General features: G+C 40.2%; 2 protein-coding genes across 6 annotated transcripts; both read left to right on the top strand.

Annotated features, from left to right (window-relative positions):
- The first annotated feature begins 7,031 nt into the window (after window positions 1–7,031).
- On the top strand, window positions 7,032–15,445 carry LOC306706772 (solute carrier family 22 member 21-like). Of its 4 annotated transcripts, none has more exons than XM_079173971.1 (9): window positions 7,032–7,536; window positions 7,729–7,832; window positions 10,020–10,171; window positions 10,450–10,621; window positions 11,154–11,295; window positions 11,448–11,542; window positions 12,299–12,513; window positions 12,631–12,813; window positions 13,787–15,445. In XM_079173971.1, exons 1-9 carry the CDS (start codon window positions 7,177–7,179, stop codon window positions 14,020–14,022), a joined length of 1,659 nt encoding a protein of 552 aa, XP_079030097.1. In that variant the 5' UTR covers window positions 7,032–7,176; the 3' UTR covers window positions 14,023–15,445. The 4 variants fall into 4 exon arrangements, with proteins under 4 accessions (XP_079030097.1, XP_079030096.1, XP_079030098.1 ...); XM_079173970.1 differs by having other exon boundaries at window positions 12,299–12,813; window positions 13,787–13,940; window positions 14,320–15,445; XM_079173972.1 differs by having other exon boundaries at window positions 12,299–12,813; window positions 14,320–15,445.
- Window positions 15,446–16,823: 1,378 nt separating this feature from the next.
- Window positions 16,824–22,143, top strand: LOC306706452 (dual specificity mitogen-activated protein kinase kinase 2-like). 2 transcript variants are annotated; one of them, XM_079173540.1, is made up of 11 exons: window positions 16,824–17,691; window positions 17,795–18,005; window positions 18,139–18,285; window positions 18,894–18,971; window positions 19,297–19,348; window positions 19,629–19,753; window positions 19,960–20,173; window positions 20,554–20,606; window positions 20,703–20,764; window positions 20,872–20,917; window positions 21,113–22,143. In XM_079173540.1, exons 1-11 carry the CDS (start codon window positions 17,603–17,605, stop codon window positions 21,221–21,223), a joined length of 1,188 nt encoding a protein of 395 aa, XP_079029666.1. In that variant the 5' UTR covers window positions 16,824–17,602; the 3' UTR covers window positions 21,224–22,143. The 2 variants fall into 2 exon arrangements, with proteins under 2 accessions (XP_079029666.1, XP_079029667.1); XM_079173541.1 differs by having other exon boundaries at window positions 17,579–17,691; window positions 17,806–18,005.
- Window positions 22,144–25,721: the final 3,578 nt, after the last annotated feature.

Here is a 25,721-nt window from a genome sequence, read left to right as displayed (position 1 = left end):
ATCTTGTGATGACTAAGCCAAAGCTAAAACGGTATATTGAAATGCAAAATAAAAAAAAGTGTAATGTAATCTGTACATGTTGGCTGGAAAGAAGAAAGTCCACACATGCTTATTTTCAAGTTGAAACAAATTACAAAGGTCCTGGAGCTACAACATACATCTGCTGCAGGCTGACTCAAGCTTTCCTTTGTTTAAAACTGTATATTTCTAAATAATATATTCATTAGTAATACGTTATAATTTTTTCCCCCACATTTGCTTTTGCCACTTCAATAGTCTGGTCTTTTTTTTATAGAGCTGCACATCTTCTGTGGCAGAAAGCCGAGGGATGTCTGTCACATTTCTTTGTGTTATTTTATTTCATCAAAGCATTCTAAATATGTCATTGCATCATGGGGAATTTATTTGAGGTTTAAGGGTGTTAAAGGGAAATTCAGCTTTTTGAATGTTCTCACAAAGTCAATACAACACATGGGACAGTTTGTGTTTTAATAAGAGGCAGACAGACAAGAAACTTCTTTTACTGCAACAAGAACATCATTAAAAAAACAATTTAATCTCCAGTGTTTTATATGAAACCTGACACATGAGATAATTCAGATTTATAAAGCAGCATTTGTTGGAGTGTATATTTTTACATTGCCCTAGTAGGTATTTTGTCCACCTTGCTTTTGTTGCAGTAGCTGTAAAGAAAATACATCAAGTTTATGAAGTGAGAACTCTGAAAACACAATCTATCATCAGCTTCTTCAAGATGAAAGAATACAAGTCACCCTTGTTAAAATCTAATAAGTCTGACCAAGAAGGAAATTAAAGAAAATATAAAAAACACATTATTCCATCTCAGGAGCGTCTGTGATTATGAAAGAATGAAAATGCACATAAGACATTAATAAAAGTAAAGATTTTTAGATTTGTAACTATGCAGCGGTGCAGTATTGTAAGTCAAGAACATAACAACAAGATCCAAAAGACCATGTGGTGTCATTTATTTCTGAGTCATTTTTTCTAGCGTTTCACCACATAGAGATGGTGACATTTTCATTAATCATATCTCTTCATCAACTGAAAATGCACAGGAGTACAACTTGTCCAGCATCCATACCCGCTCAGACACCGGTTGCTAAGTAACAGAAGGAGAGATGTATTGAGACAGAATAGTCAATCAATTCTCCTGCGAGGTGTGTGTGTGTGTGTGTGTGTGTGTGTGTGTGTGTGTGTGTGTGCGTGTAGGTGTGTGTGTGTGTGTGTGTGTGTGTGTGTGTGTGTGTGTGTGTGTGTGTGTGTGTGTGTGTGTGTGTGCGTGCGTGCGCCTGGTGTTTGTCTTAGTATTGCACAGTTATATTGTTTCTGCAGTTCACTGTATGTCTGTATGTGGATATTTGAATTATCACTTTATTTTCAGCAATTAAATATTGGAAAGTAGATTACAATATAAACGGATCAGATCACAAATTATAGGATAGTTTCCCACACTTGTCATTTCAACCACTTAATATCGAGAGCAACATAATCTTCAACCGTTTTAAATCCAAAGGGCAAAGGTCGCCTGGCGTCTCCTCCAGGGATTATCTGCTTTTTAGCACATCACTCTACAGTTAGAGGCTTATACAAGGGAAACTCTTATCTTCACCATACAGAGCCAAAGTAACTGATTATTAGTCAGCTGCACCACTGGAAGACCTTACCCAAAAGGGATGCATTGGACATCATTCGCTTATTCTGGATCGAAAACACAAACAAAAACAAACATTACTGACCTCTTGCTGGAGTTTGTTGCTCTTGTTCAGACTCTTCGTAAAAACATATTGTTGAACTGTTGACATGCTGAAAAGAGATCTTCTGTTTTTGATGATTTATTCAACAGACAAAAGAGGGTTATTTGTGTGTGTGTGTGTTTTGTTTTTGTCATCCGTATAGAGGGCCGTATGTTGTACGGACTGTAATGCTCTTTGAGACAAATGAGTGATTTTTGGGTACCTAAATAAAATGAGTGAGCCTGGTTTATGCCTGGGAAGGTCACAGTTGATCGTGATGTGGAAACGGCAAATCAAGACAAATCACATGTGAAAAAACACTTCAATCAGCTTAGCTTTCCTAACTTCTCCATGAAAATACGTGAGATTTCTGGTCCCCAGGCCTCAATGTTCACTAACCGAGCTTCCAATGCTTAAGAGATTGGTACACTATAACCAACAAAAATTAAGGTAAATGTAAAGCTTAACTTTAAACCACTTTCTCCATGTTTGTTTCCTTCAGGTCTCTTACAGCAGGAGGCAGAGAAATATGCTGGTTTCATACACTCCATCGATTTTGCCCTCAAACAAAGACAGACAGAGAGAGATGGAGGCAGGGAGCGGAGGAGAGAAATGAGAGATGGATGAAGAGCACTTGCCAAAGTAAACGTTCTTGTTTTATCTAAAGCACGGCCACATAGATTCTCTTTAGCCGATTATTGGCAACTTGGAGAAACAAGGAAGGGCATTTAATATTGGGAGAATTCAAACATTCGAAACGCTCATGAAGCAGGCTTCGAGCTCCAAATGCGGGAAAAAATGGCGTTTACTCTGCGAATGAGTGTGACACAGAGCAACAGAGCGAGGGACGGAAGCTGAGAGCAACAGGGAAGAAGAAGAAGAAGAAGAAGAAGAAGAAGGAGAAGAAGAAGGGAAGAGAGAGAGAGAGAGGAAGGGAGAGAGTCGGGCTGGTGTTAAGGTGATTAGTCTGGTGGGTTGGCGATAGAGAGAGTTGATCAATAACCTATCGATCTCCCATTGCGAGTGTCAGGGGGGTAGTGGGAAAGAGAAGGAGGGTGAGAGGGCGAGAGAAAGGATAGGGAGGGAGTCGGTCCTGACTTGACTTTTAAAAATCCTTTACTCTGCAGATGACAAATAACCCATTAGATTGCAGGAGAGCTGGACAATCTGGAAATCCTTCCTGCTGCACACACACACACACACACACACACACACACACACACACACACAAACACACACACATGCTGGTGCATTTTCTAAATGTTTTACGAATACTTTTCCCACTTTCAAATTAGCATGGTACAGACGATTTGTTGATATGGCTGCATGCAAAAGAAAAATCATTTCTGTAAGTAGTGTGGAGGAACTATTGAGCTCAATGCAGTGAAGTTACTTAGCAGACCATTACTTCAAAGAATTCCTCTAGGCAGAAATATTCACTGAAGCAAGTCTCACTCGATACTCACCCTGAAGCCTTTTTAAATGCTCTGCAATAAGTCTATTAGAAACGGGTGACAAATTTGAATGCAAACAAAAGCAGAAAAGAAAGAAAGCTGCCAAACTCCACTTACTTTTCTTTGTGCAGACTTTGGGCTGCAAAAATACAAATGTGTTGCATCCAAGAATGTGTCAGTGCATATTCTCTGTTCAGAGCATTAAACAGCAAGATGATGCAAGATCTTGTACAAATAATCAGATGATGACAAACATGGCTGTTAACCACCCGGTCCCTCAGGCCTCCTCGCAGCCGAGCTCAACGGATATTGGAGTCTGAAAAATGAATACTGAGAGATCATTCTTTAAAAAAACAAACAGCTATCACAACAAGCTAATTAAATCAGTTGACACAGAAAGATGACACTGTGTGTGTATATTTCTGTGCAGGTGTCTTTGTATGTGTGTCACCAGTAAAGAGGTCATGATGTTACAAGGTTTGTCGCTCCCTGGTGTAATCTGGACCATGCAGGCTGGGGTCAGAGTTGAGGGGTGAGAGGTGAAAGCTCACTTTTGGTCCTTGAAAATACCACAGAGCCCCGAGGACGTATGTCAGAGTAATAGAGGAGAGGATGGTTATTGAACAAGCCATCATTTTTATTGTCAGCTCCCACATACCGGAAGTCTTTCACTACAGCGGGTTGGGTTAAAGCACCCAAAGTGGAGTCAGGTTGTCAGTGCAGGTATGTGATATTTCTCCATCGAAATGAAAACACGTCCCTTTTCTTCTCGTGTATCACCGCTGTGCTCCGCTTTCTCTTCGCAGAGGCGTTGGAGATTTGATGGCGGAGAGTGATGGATTCTCCTGGCATTGGGGCTCAGCTCTCAAACAACCATTATCATTACGGATCCTGCTGATTTGGACAAATGGAGAGGGCTTTTGATATTTGAGGGAAGCCATGTAAAAGAATGGTTAATGGACAAAACACAGCCTCTTTGTCCGGTCATCTCCTTCTCACCCACGCTCGGCTCTCCCATTATTCAACCCGCTTCCATTTCCTCATTTTCCTCTCATTTCTCCTCCTCTGCCTGGCTCTCTCCTTCCTATGTCCTTGCCTCCTGTGTGCCACTCCCCCTCCATGCCTCCCACTACCTGCTCAGAGAGCCCCTCCCCCACCCCCCAGTGTCTCAGTCTCTCAAATTAATGTAGAGATATTGACAAGTGATGGGCCTGCAGGCATAGATCATCAGGCGGGAGAGGGGAAGAAAAGAGGGCTGGGATGTGGCCATGCCAAATGGATGGAGGGGTTTCCCTATCATCCACCCTATACAGCTAGCCTTCTCTGGTTGCCCAGCAGACATCCACCAGTTTCACAACGTCCACCGAAGTCCTTCATCGGTTGATTTGCTTTCTCCATGACTCAGAAAGCGTTAGCAAGAGAGAAGCAAGAGAAGAAGAGGCAAACAAAAAATGACTATGCACATAAATGTCCCCGCCCTCCACACACCATCCTATGTAAACTGGATAAGGTGCTAACAATGTGCAAAGGGCCAGTTTGTCAATATGCCAATTACATAGATGAGGGTATAGAAAGGGCAAATGATAGCCAATCATTGAAGTGCTTTTACTGTCCTCGAGCCAGAGCTGACCCCATGACCCCGTTTGATGACCCTCAGGCCAAAGGTCTCCTCTCCGGGGGTCAGAGGGCACGGCCAGAGAGAGAGGCGTTGCTATGGTAACAGCACTGGCCGAAGAATGGCGAGGTGTGGCAATCAGGAGGAGAGGGGTCAATGTGGATGGGCCGAGCGGTGATGCGGTGTTACTCCACTTGTTTAAGCGGCATTCGGTGGCAAGCGGGGGAAGAGGTGTGGCTGTCAGGTTCAGTAACCATCCCAATATGATTTCATGCAAACTGCATCAAAGGCTTCTAACACATGCAAATGAACTCAGTTCATTTATCAGAAGTGCTTCACTAATTTGATTACTTATTTGATGACATGCAGAAAATCAAAAAGTTAATAAAACTAGATATCAAGATGCTGCACTCTAGTGTTTGACTCCAAGGTTTGATGAAATGTAATTATTAACATTCAGGTCAGTCTTTTAATGGTGCTTTGTTCCATCTGTTTTATAAATAAAACACCTTTTTATTTAGTGGTGGAATGTAATTATTTACTCTTATACTGCACTTTAGTACACTTTTGCGATAATTATGCTTTACTTGAATACTCCCAATGTATGCTGCTTTCCACTTTTACTTCACTACATTTCAAAAGGAAATGTTATATTTTACTCTATATATTCATCTCACAGCTAGAGCTGTCAAAGAATACTGTTGATTGCGAAAAGGTTGCCATTCTCCCTTTTCACCAGGCCCTATTCCCCAAAATGTAGTTTGTTTGTTTTACGGGTTCGTTAGATTTCTGTTTTTCTGCCTGGTATGTTGTGGTAGATCAGCTGCTCAGCAGCTCAATCAAGGGCAGATATGCCTCATTATGTAGGTACAGGTAGATAGATCTGCAAGTAATTATATTCTGTTATGTTTGGTTTGCTCATTGTAATGAGTGTCCATAGATAGATTGTGATGTCAGCAGTAACTTAGAGATCTTGTATTAACGGTGTGTCCATTATTCTGTGTGAATTTGGGCGCTGGCTCGGTTTATCTCACCCTACATTTACCCGGGCAGGTGTAGGTTCCAATTTCTTTGGTGGACTTTTTCTTCAGTTAAATTCAGCGTTATTAAAATAACCACATTTCATTTTTGTCCTTTCTTTCAGTATTTTTGCTCTACTTCTGCTTATCGACCTGGTTCTTCAACATCCCTTTTCTTTAAAGTTTTAAAGTGTCTGCCCTTTTATATTGGATGGTGGTTCTACATGATGATTATTTTTACATCTTGGTATTGATTTGTACCTGTAAGTGAAGTTTCTGAATACTTATTCCACCACTGCTTTATTCACAACCTTGAAATGTAAGGCACAGCAGCCGACCTCATTCCTGTGAAAACAAATATCTGGGCAGAAGCAGGACCACTGACTATTTCATGCATTGTTGCACCATCTTGTGGTGGTTGTACACACAACTACTGTGGTGTTTTAATGGCTGTTTCTGTTTACTCTTGGTGCTACGGGTATAAATATAACAATACTATTCATTTATTCTCACAGATGTTATGTCCTCTGCCTGTTTTATCTTGCAAACAAATTGCTCTTCTAGAGATTTAGCTGATTGCCACATTGGGGACATATGTACCTGTAGGGTTAAATAATGTCTCACTGCCTGTGCATTTCATCTGATGCATTCCCTACCTCATCATTGGACATTTGACAAAATAATCTTAACTCAAGACCAATTTACTGGCTTTCAAGACTTTAACTGTGAAGTAGACAGAAAGAAGCTGTAGGCGTTTCTCTTCTAGTCTCAAAAACAAACTTGTTTGGTCTCTGCACTCTCTTTTCACTGGAGATTCACCTTTATCCATAATCACTGCGTGCATAACCTAACGCCAACCATAACCCAAATCTTAACATTAAACCAAGTCTTAAGCCTAAAATGTAAAGATTTACAGGTAGGGACATGTGTAAATACTGCCAGAATGAGAGTACACGTTTACACATTGCTAACACTCACTGAAGACACATTTGTCAGTATAGTGTTCTGACAGCTTTTTAATTGCATTATTGCAGACTTTCATAACACTGCCTGCAACCTTTTGGCTCACCAAATACATCCAGACAATAAGCCGTATCCCAGCATGCACTACTGCAGGGTTGGGCAAACTGCCAAACTACCAAAGTCTCTATACAAACAAAACTAACATTCTAAATAAGAGGCACGGTATAAGGAACACGAAAGACCTGTTCTGCAGACACAGAGCAGATTTCTTTGCTGCCACTCTAACTTCAAGGAAGCTTTTTTATATACTATACGCGATAAAATGTAACACTCTGAGATGTCACATCGGACTTTAGCACTATCTAGTCATGTCGTGTGGAAAGGACTTCGATGAAATTACATCTTTCTTGGGCGTCTATGGCATCTCTCAAATTCTAATAATTACTCTGCTCAGTTTAAGTGCAATCGTATGCGGATACACGGGAATGCTCGTGGTTTTCGTTTCGGACACACCAGAGTACCACTGCAAAGCATCGAACACCTCCACGCGCACGGATGTGGAGGTTCCCTTCCGAGAGCAGAGCAGCTGGATCGGACCGGACGGCTGTTCCCGGTACAAACTGAACGGAAACTGGACCGATACAGCGAGACCCAGCAATGACACGGAGCAATGTCTGGATGGATGGACCTTTAGCACTGAGAGATACACCGCCACTATTGTGTCTGAGGTATATTTGTAGAATAAGGATTAAGCTAAAAATAATTGGACGTATAGGCCTAAATCCTTTGTTCATGAAGATGACTGTTCTCTTCCTTTAACTTTTTTTAAACTTTAGATTATTTTAGATGACATTTGACTTCAATGTCAGGATCCTCCAATGTGTGTCTTGCTGCAACTGTTCTCTCTCTGTTACTTCCAGTGGGATCTGGTGTGTGACGATGCATGGAAGGTCCCCTTTTCCACCTCCTTGTTCTTTGTAGGAGTCTTGATTGGATCCTTTATCAGTGGTGACCTCTCAGATCGGCAAGTATGCTCTTTGTGAATAATGATTATTATTAATAATAATAATAATAATAATAACAATAACAATAACAAGTTGCAGTACATGAAGTTGATCAATCATTTATGAAAAAAAGACTATTTCAAACACATGTAATAGTCCATTTTGACAGATCCTTTCCAAAGGATACATATAACTTACTTTTGTTCCTCTTGTAGCTCATCCTAAAAGAGCAGCTATCATTTTGGTGCTGCCTGTTCCAGTTTCTGTTTGTCTGTTTTATCTATTTATTTTTCTAACTTTTATTTAAAAATCATTCTTTCTCATGCATATCTTTTTGTTAAGATCTTCGTCCACACTGACTAAGCACTGCATGGTTCCTTAACAGACAGCACAATTACGATTGGATGGACATAAATAACCTCCAAAAATAAGTTTGACATTTACCATTTAAATAAGAGACGAGGAACGCCAGGGTCACACTTTAACAGCCAAACAAAAACCTTCAGTGAGTGCTTGTCTGACTGAATAGATTGGGCAGTGCCTTTATGATCCCTTTAAAGACTAAAAGCATAATTACCAACATTTCACTAAAATACACACCAGCCAATCATCTTGTTCACACGCAAATTGGATGGAGAGAAAAAGATGAATGTCAGTGTTGTTCTCAGTCTACTGCTCCAGCACAACACAGCGTGGAACAAAAACCCTTCCACCGAATAATACCAACACCAACAAGTTTGTGTTTAGGTTGAGCTGTAAAGTATTCATCCCACACCACACCTTTTTATTCGGTTCAAAGGTAAGTCGCAGGATGTATAGCGAGTCGGGCCAGTTGAGCGGGGTTGCGTGCGCAACCAGGCGATCAAATGTAAATAACGGGGGGAAATGATTCAGTGCAGACATTAAGCTGTAGGCTAGATGTTGTCCCGTTGTTGAATGGGGTGAGGGGGGAATTATACAGTTCATTTTAATTATTATGTCCGTTCCTACCACATCTAGCGGCACAAAAACGGGAAGTCGGTGATAAAGTATAAAGCCCGCCTCTTGCTTGATTTGATTGGCTGCCTCGGTCAATTGTGACATTGACGAGTGGTGCGACTATGCGCCTGGAGCTGAACAGTTGAACATATTTATACTTTTATGCGCGTCCAAAACCGCCTGGAAAACGCGGTGCAGCCCAGGAGAAGCGCGCGAACCAGGTGCACCATAACACATAGGCAAATAATGGTTTTGCAGAAGACGCGTTTCTAGCGACGCGTCTCGGTGTGATCGGCCCTTCGCTCGCGCCTTCTGCGCTCCATTTGAACCTTTTCGTGTCCAGGCATCTCTTCTTCAGCCATACTTAAGGCTATACAATACATATCATTATCACAAACACTGCTAATTTTCTGTAATGATTATTCCGGTCCCAGGTTTATTTAAAATATTTATTTAACTATACGCCATCAACAGTGCCCATTTAGTAACAATGTAATGCTATGGCTGGCCACATGGGGCAGTAATCCAACCACAATCTTAACAGTATTGTCTAAATAATAAATTGAACTTGCCCTTTTTGATTTCAACACCTATGGTCATCCTCAACTGCAACATTAGTCTGTTAGCTGGACAAACAAACAATAATATTAAAGTCAAAGGAAAGCAGATACAGATATGATATTGCATGAAATGAGACAGATTAACATTATTTTGAACAAATATCTCGAACCAGTCAGTGAATCTTGCCAACTTAAAACTCACAATCAAAGTGAATTTTTATCTAAACTCAAATGATTCTTAAATATACAGTAGATTGTTGTACTATTTCTGATTGATTGCATAACTGCGTAATTGGAAATAACTTTTAAATGCAATTTTATGTTATTTTAGAACGTAATAGATTTGTTTTTTCATGGTCTCGGTTAACTTAAATGTTCAAATTGTATATATGTAAATATATATAAATCTGACGATCTGACGATCAGTTAATTAATTGATAATATCTTCAGTTTGCATGTTTTAGTACATGTTTGTATCTAACTGATTGATTGACTAATTATTTAGCTCTAATAATGAAAATACAATTTTAGATTTGTTGTTTTACTGCCTAATAGTTTTCACTGATGTCTGCGGTGCTAGCAGCAAAAAAAAATAAATGTGTGTAATGGTGTACACTCACAGATTACACGTGCCCTGTTAATTTCATGTTCCTGTGCATTGTCTTACAGGTTTGGCAGGAGGCCGGTGTTTTTTTTCACCATGGCCTTACTAACAGTCACTCCCTTGATCCAGGCCACCTCCGTCAGTTGGGTCATGTTCTGTATCCTCAACGCTCTGAGAGGACTTGGCTACTCCAATTACGTTGTCTCATTAGTACTGGGTGAGGCAGCACATGCACTCCTATTGGTCTCAAAAGAGTCCATGTCTTTAGCTCTTCTCCAATATCTTCCTGTGACAAAGCGCAGCTTACTTGTGTGCTTGTAGTTTTCCTATGATGCAAGCTGTACTAGGTCATTGCCTTGTGCTCAGGCAGTTGAAGGAAGCAATGAACTCAAAAGGGCTGCAGATAGTTTTCACATTGTTGTTGTGTTCATTTGATATCAAAGATACTGTACTGTCTCATATTAACACCATGCTCCAAATCCTCTTCTTGGTTAGGGTCTGAGACGCTGAGCCAGACTGCCAGGATGAGCTTTGCTCTGTTGGGCCACTGTATAGGTTTTGGTGTTGGATATGCCTTGTTGCCACTCCTTGCCTACTTCATACGAGGCTGGAGAATGCTGCTGGTTGCTACTGCCATCCCTGGCTTCCTAGTCATTCCAGCATGGTGGTAAGTCTGATGAATGTTGGCTGAATATAATTGGTCAATGGTATGTTCTATGTAAGGACTGGGATTTAAATTCCCCTTGTGTCTCATAACATAATGTCGGAGTGGTCCCGATGCCAATGATTGTTGTACCGCTTGTAACTTTTTTGGATTATCCTAAAACGTCATAAAAGAAGAATAAAAAACACAGAATCAACCTTGGACGTATTGAAAAGGGGAAATAAAGTAATACATCTAATTTAATAGATCCAAATTATTCAAAATAATGGTCTACCATCACCACTATTTGCAAACACATGATAGTTTATCCAAACCAAAGGTCAGTCAGAATCAATTCAAAAGTGATGTTTCAACTTCCTGCATGGTGGACTGTTTTTGCTTCCTCTCTGTCATCATAAAACTATGAGCACACTCTCATGTTCTCTGTGACATATAGTCCATGCCTTACCAAGTACAAATACACCTCTTGAAGTGTTTCATTCTTTTAAACAACTGCCAAAGATCAATAAAATTCTGTTCTTCTATCTCTGCTAAGGTTGATTCCTGAGTCTCCCCGTTGGCTGTTGCAGAAAGGTCGTGTGGAGGAGGCTGAGCTTGTCATACGCGTTTTGGCCAAAAGGAACAGAGTCCCTGCTCCTGAGGTCATATTCAGGGCTGAAGAGTGCTTGGAACTAATGGTATTTACTCCATTTTTACTCCTCATGCTGTGGAACCTATTGTGTAGTATGAAATATAGCCAAAACTGTGAGTCAGGTGGCATTTTTGACTAGAATTACATTTCACTGAATGCAATGTGACCGTTCTGTTTCTTTTCATATGTCTATTTCAGCAAAATAAAGGTGAAGAGGAGCAGACATACACTTATATGGACCTGATACGCACCCCTAACATAAGGAATATTACAATTCTGAGTGTTTTCATATGGTAACATGACTTCTTTGTTCGTAACTTTTCTGAACATGATTGTGCGTACACTTTATTCTATACCAAAGTAATTCCTTAAATTTACAGTCCCATCCATCCATCCATTTTCCTCCGGGGTCGGGTTGCAGTGGCAGCAGGCCAAGCAGGCTGGCTAAATTTACAGTTATGTTTGACAAATAAATACAAATAACTCTGATTGCCAGACTGCCACCCTGAACTTGAAATAGATAAACAAATATTAAATGGAGGCCCTGAAAATATATTGCAAACAAGTGTAGTTTAGAAAAAAGATGAACAAGATCAGTAACAGTTAGAATGTGTTCGACTGGAGAGTTAAGAAAACGTTATTACTACCTTAATTACATAAGGCACAATATAAATTATTATAAATTTCTGACTGTGAAATCCACACTTTCACATTTAAAAGTTTGTCTTAACGCTAAAGGGTTTTTCTGTGATTATTTTTTAATTGTATCAGAAAATATTAATAATTTAGATTTAGTTGTTAGTGATTTGAGAATAACAGCAGGTTCCAAATCATGTTCCAACTTTTTGTTTGTTGATAACAAAAACAAATCAAGGAAAATAAATTGAAATTGCCTTTTAAATAGTTAAATTAAAACTAAAATAAACTGTAGCTTCTTCAAAGCAATTTGGTCTCAATCTGAGCTATAGAGCACCATATGGCACCGTCAATGTATTATTCAAACACACTGCCTTCTGCCTTTATCCAGTCTTGATTTTGTATTTCTGCAGGATGTCCACTTCCATGGTCTTCTATGGTCTCTCTCTCAATACCAGTAACCTGAATGGAGATGTCTACCTCAACTGCTTCATTTCAGCAGCCATTGACATTGTGGCGTATGGAGCCACTTGGGCGCTAGTTAACCGGGTGTCCCGACCTACAATCCTCTTCTCCACTTTGATGTTCTGTGGCATCATGCTTCTCATCATCAAGCTGGTGCCTGAAGGTCTGTTTCTCAATGCAATATTGACTGAATCCGGCATCCCTGAAAGTACCAGAAGACACTATGCACGTGTGAGATTGTATAGGCCTTGTCTAATGATCTTGTGTTTGTTTTTCTCAGACATGCATGTCATGCTCCAGGTGTTAGCCTTTGTGGGAAAGGCTGGTGTGTCTGCTGCTTACAGCATGATCTTTGTGTTTTTCTCTGAGCTGTTCCCCACGGTGGTCAGGAACATGGGCTTAGGCATCGCCTCCACAGCTGCACGCATAGGCACCATCATGTGTCCCTATGTGATCTACATGGGTAAGTGTTTTTGGAGTCTTTCTGTTGTTCTTGTTGCTGTTGTATTTGTGCACACTGTTGAAACTACAGTACTCTGAGAGAGAGATTGGAATGACTCACTGTCGATGATATTAATACACCTGAGTGAACATAATTTATTTCACTTTACTCAAGCAATTTATTCTTCTTTCACAAGGTTTCGAGACTCACAAGAGACTTTCAAACTTCACATGCCAATATCTAAAATCAGTGAGGTGGAGTGCCCCTTTAAATTACACATAACCCAAAAAAATCTAAAGGGAATGAGGAGTATCGGCCGCTATTGGTGGAAAACGTAACCTCCCCTAAAATGTCTTTGTTGCAATGTCACATTTTTTAAATAACTAACATTATATGTGCATAGAATTGTTTTGTATAAAAATGTGATTATATTTGATACTTCAAGACTAATTTTTAGGATTTTGTTCACAACATTAAAAGCACCACAGGGTTAGGCGTCTGGTGACATTTTGGATAGGTTAGCTCCATATGAGACGTGTGTCATGCCAACATTGACCTTCTCATCGAGGATAGGCTTAATATTACCAAGTGATTCTAAAGTCAGTCAGTAACAACACTGAGGAAAGTAGTAACTTATACTTTACAGTTAAAAGACATAAAGCTCTCCCACATTTTACAGTTGCTTGATGTGTTTGCTTGATGTGTTTGCTTGATGTGTTTGCTTGATGAGCAGGTCGGTCAAGTGAAGCTAATGATATCAATGATGGTTCTGTTCCAATGCAGCAATTCATATGCTATGCATTACCCCTGCTTGTGACAAGTTGAGTTTCTTTGTTTTAGGCCTTTTTTTGCAGCAGACATTTTGGCCTGTCACAGTAGTAAAAGCATAAGAGTCCCAGTACCGTAATGGTGTGAAAAGGCCTATGACTGTAACCCATGGAAATAAACAGATCAGTGGCAATTCTAATTCAAGCGCTATTTATTCTGTCTGCAGGTGTGTACAGCAAGATCCTGCCATACATTGTTTTTGGCACAATCACCATCATGGCTGCTGCTGTTAGCATGTTGCTGCCAGACACCAGAAACAGCAAACTTCCTGACCTCATCAGCCAGGCTAAACCCATTAGAGGACATATGGCTGTGTGTGGGTGTGTGTGTGTGTGTGTGTGTGTGTGTGTGTGTGTGTGTGTGTGTGTGTGTGTGTGTGTGTGTGTGTGTGTGTGTGAATAATGATTAACAGACCTACCAGACACCAATTCTATAAAACTGACACAATTAAATCTTGTGACCTAAGTAAGATTTTGCATGACTTTATAACTGCTATAACTGAAAAGAGCAGGCTTGGAGCTACATTTTCAGTGTTAGAGATAGTGATGATTTCAAATGAGGAGCATTTGTCAGAAATATGTATACACAATGGAGCAAAAATGTTTTATAGTAAACTGAGTTTTATGTCTTAGTTTGTGATAATGTGCATTTCAGCAGTTATCTATTTCATCTAACTCTATTTCTCTTTGTATCTTAAAGGACACAGCTCCAGTCCAAACCCCCAGGAAGAGCGCGGGGCTCTGAAGCAAATTTTCCATAGTGGCCAAAACAGTGGAATTTCAACTTCCAGGTCCATCATGTGATGCCATTTGAACCAAAAAAGACTTTTTCCAATAGACTTACATTGGAAAAGAGACCTCGGCCTTGATCTTTTTTTTTTTTAGGTAAAAAAGTTCATGTTTGAGATAAATTCCTACCTCTGTTCATGTGTATGAGCCCGAGATACAAGGAGGGTTAAAAGAGGAAATGTCACGGCTTCATATTGTGTCATACCCTATTTTATTCCCGAGAATTACAATTTTGCAAGTTTTGAAAAGATCTTTAATAAAAGATCATAAACAAATGCTTTCGGTCACCATCCATTTCAGCGTAACCAAAGAGTTCTGTCAGTCCCAGATCAACAAAGGAGCACTATAGTACCCCGTCTGCTTCAAGGTTTAACGTGCTGATAATCTTCTTGAAATGTAATAAAGTGGTATGCGAGAGACAGACAGAGGCCTTTGGTTCCTCCTTATCTTGACTCAAAGTCAAAGTAAAAGGAAGAACAGAGTAGATAGTTAGGTAGAACAAGAACTATGTTTGTGTTTAAGTATTCATACCGAGATGCACTGTGTTATCCTGCCGGTCACTTTTGTTGCCGTTAACATGTTTACTCATTCTATGGCCACACTGAACAAAGTTGAGTAATTGCAAATGCATGTATGAACATTTGACACCTTAAAGATTATGTGTACCAAACATCTTTGCCCTATCTTCATTTAAACAGTATTTAGTATCATTTTGTTTGGGAGCTTTGATGCAGCCCTCCTCTTGTCATTGTGCAGCAAGGAAGTAAACAGCTCAGGTCATGTGACCATGTACTTAACATGTGGCTCTGCACATATTTCACTTACACTCATTATTATTTCAATATTTGCTGGAAATGCATTGATACATCAGTAACATTTTCAGAGCCTTATAACTGAAAACTTTTTTTTACCGATGGGATTAAATGGCTTTTAATACGTCCATACTCCAGCCCAGTCAGATATAACTCTGAAGGCTGTAAAGAAATGCGCAACAGCGCCCTCTGCTGGACGACAATCACAGCAAGAGGGAAGTGAATACACACAAAAGCAGTGCATTGTTTTCTGATGTGTTGGGCAGACATTAATGTTGTTTATGGGATGGAACTTCCGAGCTTCTCAGGTCTTTTCAAATACATTTATGTCGTCTTGATATTATGATAATATTTGTGTCCGTGTTTATACATAAAGGTAGCTGGTAGCTTTGTTACATTTTCTGAAACTATAGTTTCTTTTTGAAAATCCAGGCTTCAAGAATCAAGGTTCAGAGTTTATTTATTGTTATTTTACAACACATGGTTGTATAACGAAATAAAGTTGCTGCCCCTTTATGCGACACACACACACAAAAGAACAACAACAGTAGTGAATTCCTGTAGTGCATTTTTTTAAATTTGATGACAGTTCTGCCCGCCCAGCTGGAGAGGGCAAACACTATCCGCAAAGATTATTTTATAACCAAGGACAGCAGAGCAGGATTCTTTCAAGGTGTTCAGAATTCATAGCTATCACACCTGATTCTTGTACCACAGCTGGTCCACAGTTGGATTACCAGCAGTTCAAAGCAGGCAACTTCCGAAAGGCTCCAAAAAGTCAAAGAAATCGCTGCATGCCAATTGGTTTTAGTAATTTGATTAATTCAAAAAGTATTTTTTATTATGGTAAATATTGTGCTGTCACAGTGCTAAAACTATTGTTTAATAACAATACCATAACTTATTGGAATGATATTTCACTTGGAAACAGTCATTATTATTTTGGTAAAATAGCACTGGTTGAACTATATATCTCAATATTTGGTCATGCATTGACTGTGTTTTGACTTGCAACAGGGTACATTCACAGAGCAGTAGGTAGTTGGTGTTGTCAATAGGGGCCCAACAGCAAATATTGCAAAGATATAACATAATCCATGCTTGGAACAATGGCTAAACATAATTCTGGTTGTCCTTTTTTATTGTTATGTGAGAAGAGTTTTAGGCCATTACATAATCCCATTTCCCTACGTTTTTCATAGGATGGTTAGCAAAAAATACCAGCACATGGAAGAAGGTTGCCTTCAGGGCTTTTTGCCAGAACGGGTTTATTTTAACCCCAAATCATGATATGTTCCCAAACCTGACTCAGTACGTTTGTTACCTAAACCTAAGGACATTCCTGGCAGAAAGCCCTGGAGGCAGACTTCTCCCATGTGCAGTAATCTATAAGTGCCCGCCCTCCTCGGTCTCTGATTGGCTAGTACTCGTTGCTATCGTTTGTAGGATTGGTTAGGTTGTAGGTTTAGGGTTAAAATAAATATCATGCTCAGCCAATCAGAGGCAGAGTCCAGCAAGCGTACGAATGCTGGTCGGCCCCTGGACCTCATCTCTGCTTCTGATACTGGGACCAGTGTCCGTCTGTCTGCAGCGACCACATACCTGTAAGAGGCAATAAGGGGCAAGGGTTATAATAGACGGACACTACAGCCCCATTAGGCGGGTGTTTGTAATTTAAACACCTGGGCGGGTTTACGACACTGTCACAACGTCCGTAAAGGAAAACAGTCGCTCGCTATCAGCTAGCTTTAAATGTGTTAACGTTACTCTCATGCAACAGCTAACTAGCTAGCAGATGAAGGAAGTTAGCTAACGTGAAGCGCTGCTACTGATGGCTGTGGTTTTGATATATTTTGTCTTCCGTTATGTTGAAGCTAGTTCAGCGTAGAGTCATTACAAAATTCACATTTTTCACTTTAGTGCAGTGGCCATAATGCTAATCATCGTGCTTACCAGCTACGTCTCCGTTACGCCTCATCATTCACAACAACTGGCTAGCTAACGTGACTATAATCCAGCTAAGAAGGTAGCCAACGTTAGCCTCACTGTTGTTAGTCAGTTACAGTATTTTGAATCGGAGACTGGTCATTTAAGCAGAGTCTGAGGCCAAGCTTAAAATGTTGAGCCCAATACTTATGTTAGGTCACATTTACCTTTAACTGTCCCACCTAATAACTGACAGTCCACTAACTAGGATAGTTAGTCCAGATAGCATCTGCAAGATAATACCTGTTTTGCTATTTAACCATTTATCCAAACGTTTGCACGGAAAGTCAAATTTGATCCTAATCACAAATCGCATTACTTTAATAGTAAATTATCAGTTGTAACCTGGAGAAAACTGCCACTTAAGCCCACCTCATAGTTTATCCATCAGTGAACATGGCTCCTAAAAAGAGACCAGTGCCCTTAACCATTGCTCCTGCTGCTGATGGGTTATCCAGCTCCACCAACACGGATGTTTCGTCTGAGTAAGTTATTCTACTGACCACACTAATATACTGTGTAATCTAAATATTTCAGTCGTTTATGTGAAAGATGCTTTATTCCTGTTCTTTTGTCGTTTTTTCCGAGGGCCAATTTAGAGGCACTTAAAAGAATATTGGAAGAGTTGGACCTGGATGAACAACAGAAGAAAAGGTTGGAAGCTTTCCTTACCCAAAAGGCCAAGGTGGGTGAGCTGAGAGCCGACGACTTCCATCGTGTCTGTGAGCTGGGTGCAGGCAACGGAGGAGTTGTCAATAAGGAACGCCACAAATCTTCAGGAATAATCATGGCCAGAAAGGTGAGCTACAAATTATACTAATGATGTGAATGTGATGACAAAAAGTCATGCTGAACCTGGTAATAAAACCGTGATCCTGTACCAACTGGTCATAAAACACATTCGATATAAAAAAATTCTCTTTTCTTTTCAGCTTATTCATCTTGAAATTAAACCTGCAATCAGAAACCAGATCATCCGAGAGCTTCAGGTGCTGCATGAGTGTAACTCTCCCTACATTGTGGGCTTCTATGGATCATTTTACAGCGATGGAGAGATCAGCATCTGCATGGAGAACATGGTGAGGGAGTGACTGTGTGTGGGTAGCAGGTTAAGGTCTTACGGGTATTTCGGTATTGATCAATTCATCCCCAAAGGGATACTATCTTCTTTTCCCCCTTTGCACATTTTTTATCTTATGTGCGTCTGCGGAAGGTCAGGTACAGAAAACCTTTAACTGACTTCGGCTCCTAGATTGCTTTTTTTTGCTTATTTCAAGGATTGTGACATTGAATCAAGGAAGAAATAGGAGATCCTCAATGTCCCTTCTATATGTACATATGTCAGTCGATAAACAGTTCAAATGCTAATCTCAAATTATCCATGACCTACTGTGGTTGGATTGTACCTAACTTGTATGCTTCTCTGCAGAATGATTACATGTAAATTGAAACTATGTGGTGTGTGATCTTTATGGTAAAATGTAAACCAAATTTATTGTGATAATCATGAAATAAAATTCCTGTATCAGACCTGTATATGTTCCACAGAAGACCTGTGCTTTTTCAGTAAACATGCTCAGTGCACATAACACCAATGGGAAAGATGGGATCCTTTGGAACACCATTGTAGACAGGGTGTGCTTTTTATCGAGTTGTATTACGACCTGTTGTGTTCTTTGTTGTGCAGGATGGTGGATCTCTGGACCAGGTGCTGAAAGAAGCAAAGAGGATCCCTGAAGAGATTCTGGGCAAAGTCAGCATTGCTGTAAGTCTATGGTTATCTTCCACATTTGTAAGGTTATGTGATATTACATTACTGGCATTAATAAGACAATGGTTAGTTTAAATTGTTCTGTTTGAATAAAACAATTTCATCAAAGCTTAAACAATCTTTTATTTAACCTCCAACCTTTTATAATCTTATCACTCGCTCGTTCTGTTTACTGTATTGGGCTCAAAGGAAATTGTGACCGTGATATAAAAACACACACACCATGGGGTGGGTTTTATGCTTGTTTCTAACTGTTATTTTCACATTAAGCTTATTTATGATTATTGACTTGTGTGATTTCTCCCCTTTTTCAAAACAGGTTTTGAGAGGCCTTGTGTACCTAAGAGAAAAACATCAAATCATGCACAGAGGTACTCGTTGTTTTCAAGGGGTTAATTACTGATTCTTGTATTTCATCAGTAAAGCCTACTACACAGTAGCAAAGTGCATTGTATTTTATTAAAACGTGAATCAACCTGTTCATATACGTGGTCTCATGTCAAAGATAATACAAATCTAAATCTTAACCTTTGTGTTAATATTAGGGTTGTAGTCTGTACGATGGTTGGTAAAGAAATTTGCTTTTCACTGCACTCTGTTGTAGATAACCAGTCAGGTAATGTTTTTTTTTAATACCTTTTTTACCCCCAGATGTGAAGCCTTCAAACATACTCGTGAACTCGCGGGGGGAGATCAAGTTGTGTGACTTCGGTGTGAGCGGGCAGCTCATAGACTCTATGGCCAATTCCTTTGTCGGCACAAGATCCTATATGTCGGTATGTTGGTCCTTCTCTGAATTATGCCTTGAAAGGATCAACTCGGTTTAGTTCCTCCACTTTACTGTAATAGAAATAAACAATATATGTGCCATTTTATTTAAGATAATTTAAGACTTGTGCAGTGAGCAAGAGTTCCCTATAGTTGTTGATCAAATGTAAGTGTTTATTTGTTGTAATGTGTGTTTTTCATGTTTTCTGTATAGCCTGAGAGACTGCAGGGAACCCACTATTCTGTGCAGTCAGATGTGTGGAGTATGGGGCTGTCCCTTGTGGAGATGTCAGTCGGACGCTTCCCCATCCCTCCTCCAGATGCTAAAGAGCTGGAGGCCATATTTGGACGTCCCATCTTGGGTGGTAGTGAGGGAGAGACGCTCAGCACTTCACCCAGACCTAGATCATCGGGTAGACCTGTCGGCGGTGAGCAATGCACACAACCGTTTAAATTGGCTTTTTTTAAATTGCAGGTGGTTACTTTGCATTCATGCAGCTGTAGGTGGCAGCATGAGAAGTAAAGTTAGCACTAAGGTATACCTACCTGGCCAGTCTGTGATCGCTAATGCCATTGGAATCAGATTTATGGCAAAATAAGTACAATTATTATTATTATCTATTAAGTTAATTATAAATATACAATATATTTTATATATATATATATACAATATTGCATGTGCTCAATCATTATGGTAGAACAGGATTTTGTTGAAGCTTGACTGTGTAATTTAAGCTGATGAAATTGTGTTTTTACAGCAGTCTTACTTGAAATATTAAACACAGTTGATCCCGGCTCTTTTTTCCAGGTCATGGTCCTGCCATGGCCATCTTTGAACTACTAGACTACATAGTGAATGAGGTGAGAATCTTAGCAGTTTTCCAAAGAACGTCTACAAACTGTTCTCTGGTTCCATAATTAGTGGACATGTTCATTCAACTTTGTCGTGTATTTCAGCCTCCTCCCAAACTACCACATGGCGTCTTCACCTCTGATTTCCAGGACTTTGTGACAAAGTGGTGAGACAACATTTTACCCTGAAAACAGTTCATTTCTCCTTTTCACATGCACATAATCTGCCTTTTTATTCATGGATGAAAAGTTCTCTCTGCTCTGTCATTTTCAGTCTCATCAAAAATCCAGCAGACAGGGCTGACTTGAAGATGTTGACGGTGAGTGTCCTCAGTTATACTATGTTTGAATTTATGCTCCCACATTTGTCTTTGAAATGGGCAATATCTGACAGATTCAAGGTTTAAATCACAAACTGAGGTTGAACTCTGTTACATTTTGTGAAGGCAACTGTTATATGATTGAGTTTGTAATATCCAGTATGGTATTTGCATTTATTGTATGTTTTGTTGCAGAACCACATGTTTATCAAGCGGTCTGAGGTGGAGGAGGTAGACTTTGCTGGGTGGCTTTGCAAAACCATGGGGCTGAACCAACCCAGCAGTCCAACGCGCACTGCCGACTGAACACACACACACACACTCATGCACACAGTATGTACATGTAAAAACATGGAGGCAACACCCACATACACACCCTGTTTGCCACGTCCTCTCTCAGGTGAACCTCTGAAGTTTCCATCTGTCTAATGAACTCTACCGACAAGTAAGCCAGGAAAGACACTGTATCTACAGCACGAGTGTGTAAAGCCCAGTTATTACAATCATGGTTATGTATCCGTACATGTGTACAGGCAGAAGTATATATGAATTTGTTTTCATATGTGTTATGCAAACACATTTAGAAATGTAAAAATAAGTTTATTTTATGGATACATGTCAGGTTATGACCTCAGGTGTGTCTGTGTTAGCAAGAGATGATTGAGTTCTAGGATGTTTTTTTTGCATTTGGTGATGTGATTTCTACACATTTTGAGATGTCTAAAGGTGAAACACAATGTTTAATATATGTTAGCATGACCCTCGTGTCAAAGCCAAAAACAAAAAAGAAGTTAGAACAATAAATACACCCTCTGCTTCCTCTGTAGGTCAGGGTTGTTAAATTTAAGAAGCATCCTCAGCTTGTTGCGTTACCTTTAGCTTCAGATTAGCTACACTGGGGCAGAGGTTGCCTTTGAAAATACTGGAGATTCATCCCTGGACAGTACCCGCTGTAACAAGACTGCTTTAATCATGTGAGCAAGCGGCATCACGACTCTCTGAGCAGTCCCAGAGGAAGCAAATTATTATTGCATTGTATTTGCAGTAATGTAAACAACAGGACATGGATTTGATTGAAGTGCGTCCTGTGTTGCGGCAGAATCTGGGCATTTTTCTCCTTTGTCTACTTCCTCCTTTAAGTAACAATATAGATGTTTTTTATGGTAATGTCATTGAACGCTTTGTCCTCATGAAGTCTGAATTGTCAATAAATGGCATGTATTGAAAGATTACGTCTTCATTTGCCAGACTATCACTATGCACTCATCTCACCAGAAGGGGGAAGCACTCACATGAAATGCACTGAGGACTTTGGTTCAATTACTAACAAAACTATGCTATCAAACAGAGATATCAAAATATACTTGGTACTGTATGTGTAGTGTATTGTGCCTACATTGCTGCAACCAAGTTAGCTCATGCGTATACTGACTGAAAGGAAAAGCAGGACCGTGATATAAAGCCCTGCTCAAATACATTAGTCCTCCATTTAAATTACCAGCACAATGATTCATCTGTTTGGCTCATGTCTGGACTAATAATGAAATGTCTTCCCTTGAATGTCTTGTCAACTTCAGGCTGAAAATGTGAGGCGTTGAGCTAATAGAGAGACGTGGTGTTGCAATGTGTGGGGTGGCTAGTCTGAGCAATGTTGATGGGAGGGGGACTACTGCAGCAGAAAAACAGCAAAGTCTGCAGTCATTAATATGCAAATATGCAAATGAGAGGGTAATTAAGATTGGGCGTTTGTCAGTGGCTCTTTGATTGCTAATGAATTCAAATCTGCAAGAAAGGGGGAGGGGAGGATGAGCTAAAAACCGAAAAAGAACAGGACGCTATTGTGCTTTTGCTTGCAAAAAACAAGAAAGAATAGTGAGCGGTCTATAGAATGTAAAGGCCCTATTCAACAGAAGAGAATACTGAACATTGATGCCGTTAGACTCGCATCAAATACAAGAAAGACGACAACGCCCAGCCAAAACTGATAAAAAAAAAAACAAGAATCGCATGTAACGAGCGAGTACGTTATAATTCTGTTTGAGCACGAAGAGGAGCCACAGCGTGAAAGGGGGGAAACGGAGCTATGAGTTTGTGCCAAGACAATTAACCATGTACACCGTCACTAAGCATTCGGCATGGCAGACTAGATCCACCACAGGAAGGAAGAGAGATTTCTGCTCATTAAGAGTGATGTGGCTGACCCCTGTAGAGAGAGAGATGCTCAGGTACCTTGGCAGGGGGTGTGCAGTGGCAGCATGTTGTGTGTCACAAACAGTGTTATTTTCATATTTCTGGAGAACGGGCGCCTACAGTTCACACATGAGCACACACTGCTGTTATCGTTGTTTCAGTGGTCCCTTGACACTTGTACATCTTCCTCCCTCCTTGGCATGTGAAATGAGAATGTGTATACAAGGAATAAAAACAAATTAAATGTTGTGAAGAATGGGGCAAAACAGCTGCTCTTGTCACCTTATAGCATAATGGCTTTCTCACAATGCAGCAGTTTCTCCCAGGGCTGCGTTCTCGCCACAACAATGTCTGTGATACCCAGTCAAAATACACCAGATATTAGATGGAGTCTTGTTGGGAATAATCCCAAAAGAGAAAGCACGCCACTGAACAAGTTTGATATTTACATTTTTTAATACACTCCCAAATACTTGAGCCGGGACTATAAGTGCAAACACTCAAACTGATATATTTGGAATGGGTTGTTATAGCAGCTGATCCTAGGCCTGCTCTATGTGACAAGTGGTGGAGTATATGAGTGTGTTTGCATGTGTGTGAAAGAGAGAGAGGGGGCTTTATTTTTCGCAGGAAACAGGAAACCAGAAGTCATAACAGGATGCCCCAGGTTTTCATACTGTACCTGATGCGTGGGTGGCTGCATGGGGGTAACCCATTTACAAAGCTATCGTCTAGAAGAAGAGAGAGCCCAGGAAAGAGTGGGTGGATAGGAGGGTACACACTTGGGGGTTAGGAAAATGGAGTTCCACTCTAAATATAGCTTCTTTTTTTTTGGGTGTGTGTCTTGTGCCTTACGTTCAACCTCGGTGTTGTTTTGCCTCCGTGCCATTTGTCCTACTTTTTAAAAGGCAACAAACCAAACATTGTTTGATGTTTTGCAGAGAGCTGTGATATGATCACTTCCACGGCAAAACACATGCACCGTCTTTCCCCAGGTGTGCTGTAGGAGCTTCTCGAGTGAATCTGTGACATGAGACCAGTTTTGTCATAATGAGGTTGATCTGCTCCCGTTGACTGAATGCTCCTCACCCTGTTGGAAAAACATAAAGACGCATTTGACTGCATCTGTCTATAACAATGCATCTCTAAGCATGCATTGGCTGTCCCTGTGCCTAATTAAAATATACTGTTGTAGCCTACATTTTTATGCATTTATTTAGTCCTAAAAGGATAACATGGTAACCAGTCTTTAGGCCCAATGTTAATGACATACAGGTGTGTGCTTGAGTTGCATGTGTGCAACGCATGCTGAGCATGTGTGTGTGTGTGTGTGTGTGTGTGTGTGTGTGTGTGTGCGTGCATGAACCACAAAGTGGATGGCTGAGTTTTCTCGTAAAGGCCAGCACAGATGTTATTTAGGTTGTTTCCCCTCAAACCAGTTGAGGTTTTCTTTAGAAAGTCTCAAAACAAACGCCGACATTAACTGCAGCCATGTTTACATAACCACCAAGGTACAACTCATGAGAAAACAGCAACCAGGCCATTTTTGTGAGTTAGATGCGGGTTCATGCAAACTCTTCTGATTCCAGCTTGGCAAAAGAAAGTAGCTGTACCGTTATTATTTTCTTTTCTGCCACTATCTTTCTCTCTTCCACACATAGATAATAAATACACACACACTCATGCATTCACACATGTTGCACCCATTTTCTAACTGCAAATGTTTTTATTCCTCCCTAATTACTAAGTTAAACCTAAGCCATAACTATTGGACACATTGTGAATGTGTAATAGTATATTAAAATATGTAAAATATGATCATAGGGGCTACTGTTATTTCTATAAATACGCTACTTATTAGGGGTATATTCATGTACTACTAACCCTAACACGGGAACTGTGCACTAAACTAACACTATTTGAAAACAAATGGGTATTGCGAATGCATAATAAGTAACATTGCAAGATTGTACATGGTATCAAATACATAGCTCATTGTGGTATGTATTCATAACCAGGTCGCACAATAATCTGAGGTTCTTGGCCATGAATTTAGACGACATGGACAATTACAATCCTCAAAAGAACAACTTTCTTCCGGTCTTATCCATGTTTAGCACAAGAGCATAGCCGGGGATGGCGGACTGCTATCTCTCTCAGACTCACAAACAAACACGAACATTTTTTGTAGCGCAGGCACAGCTTGAGAACAAAATTAAAACGCAAGCAACCCGAAGGCAAAAACGAGACTGCCCTAAAGCTTGATGATGAAATATACTTGGACGTCCCACTTGTCAATCAATATTTTGTCGTCTCCGATTGGTCCACCCTGTGATATTATCATTCCATCTTCTACTGGTCGAGGCTGTTGGGCTTTCCGCTGTCCTCATCCGCCAGTCGACATAGGTCCCTGCGAATTGCTAAGTACGGTCATTTTGTGTCGTGTTTACACCCACAAAGCAGAGGTATTTTATGGTATTTGAGATAACTGCCCCGGTTATTCAAGGATTACTGAAGCCTGCATCGTTTGGTGTGTTCGTTTGAGTCGAGATTGGACATCGCTGATGTTTCAGCGTCCATGTCCCCCCGTAGGCTGAGCTGCGGAGTGATCTTC

This window comes from Pholis gunnellus (assembly GCF_910591455.1).
Source record: "Pholis gunnellus genome assembly, chromosome: 14".
Lineage (NCBI taxonomy): Eukaryota > Metazoa > Chordata > Actinopteri > Perciformes > Pholidae > Pholis > Pholis gunnellus.
The sequence above is the reverse complement of the archived record's forward strand: the minus strand, read 5'-3'. Positions and strand labels throughout refer to the sequence as shown.

Coding starts and splice junctions, on each gene's coding strand:
- LOC306706772 (XM_079173969.1), top strand. CDS start 7,177: ATGTCGTGTGGAAAGGACTTCGATGAAATTACATCTTTCTTGGGCGTC. Junction 11,296..11,447: donor AAGAGTGCTTGGAACTAATG/GTATTTACTCCA, acceptor TGTCTATTTCAG/CAAAATAAAGGTGAAGAGGA. Junction 12,814..13,786: donor TCCCTATGTGATCTACATGG/GTAAGTGTTTTT, acceptor TTCTGTCTGCAG/GTGTGTACAGCAAGATCCTG.
- LOC306706452 (XM_079173540.1), top strand. CDS start 17,603: ATGGCTCCTAAAAAGAGACCAGTGCCCTTAACCATTGCTCCTGCTGCT. Junction 18,972..19,296: donor TGGGCAAAGTCAGCATTGCT/GTAAGTCTATGG, acceptor TTTTCAAAACAG/GTTTTGAGAGGCCTTGTGTA. Junction 20,607..20,702: donor TAGACTACATAGTGAATGAG/GTGAGAATCTTA, acceptor CGTGTATTTCAG/CCTCCTCCCAAACTACCACA.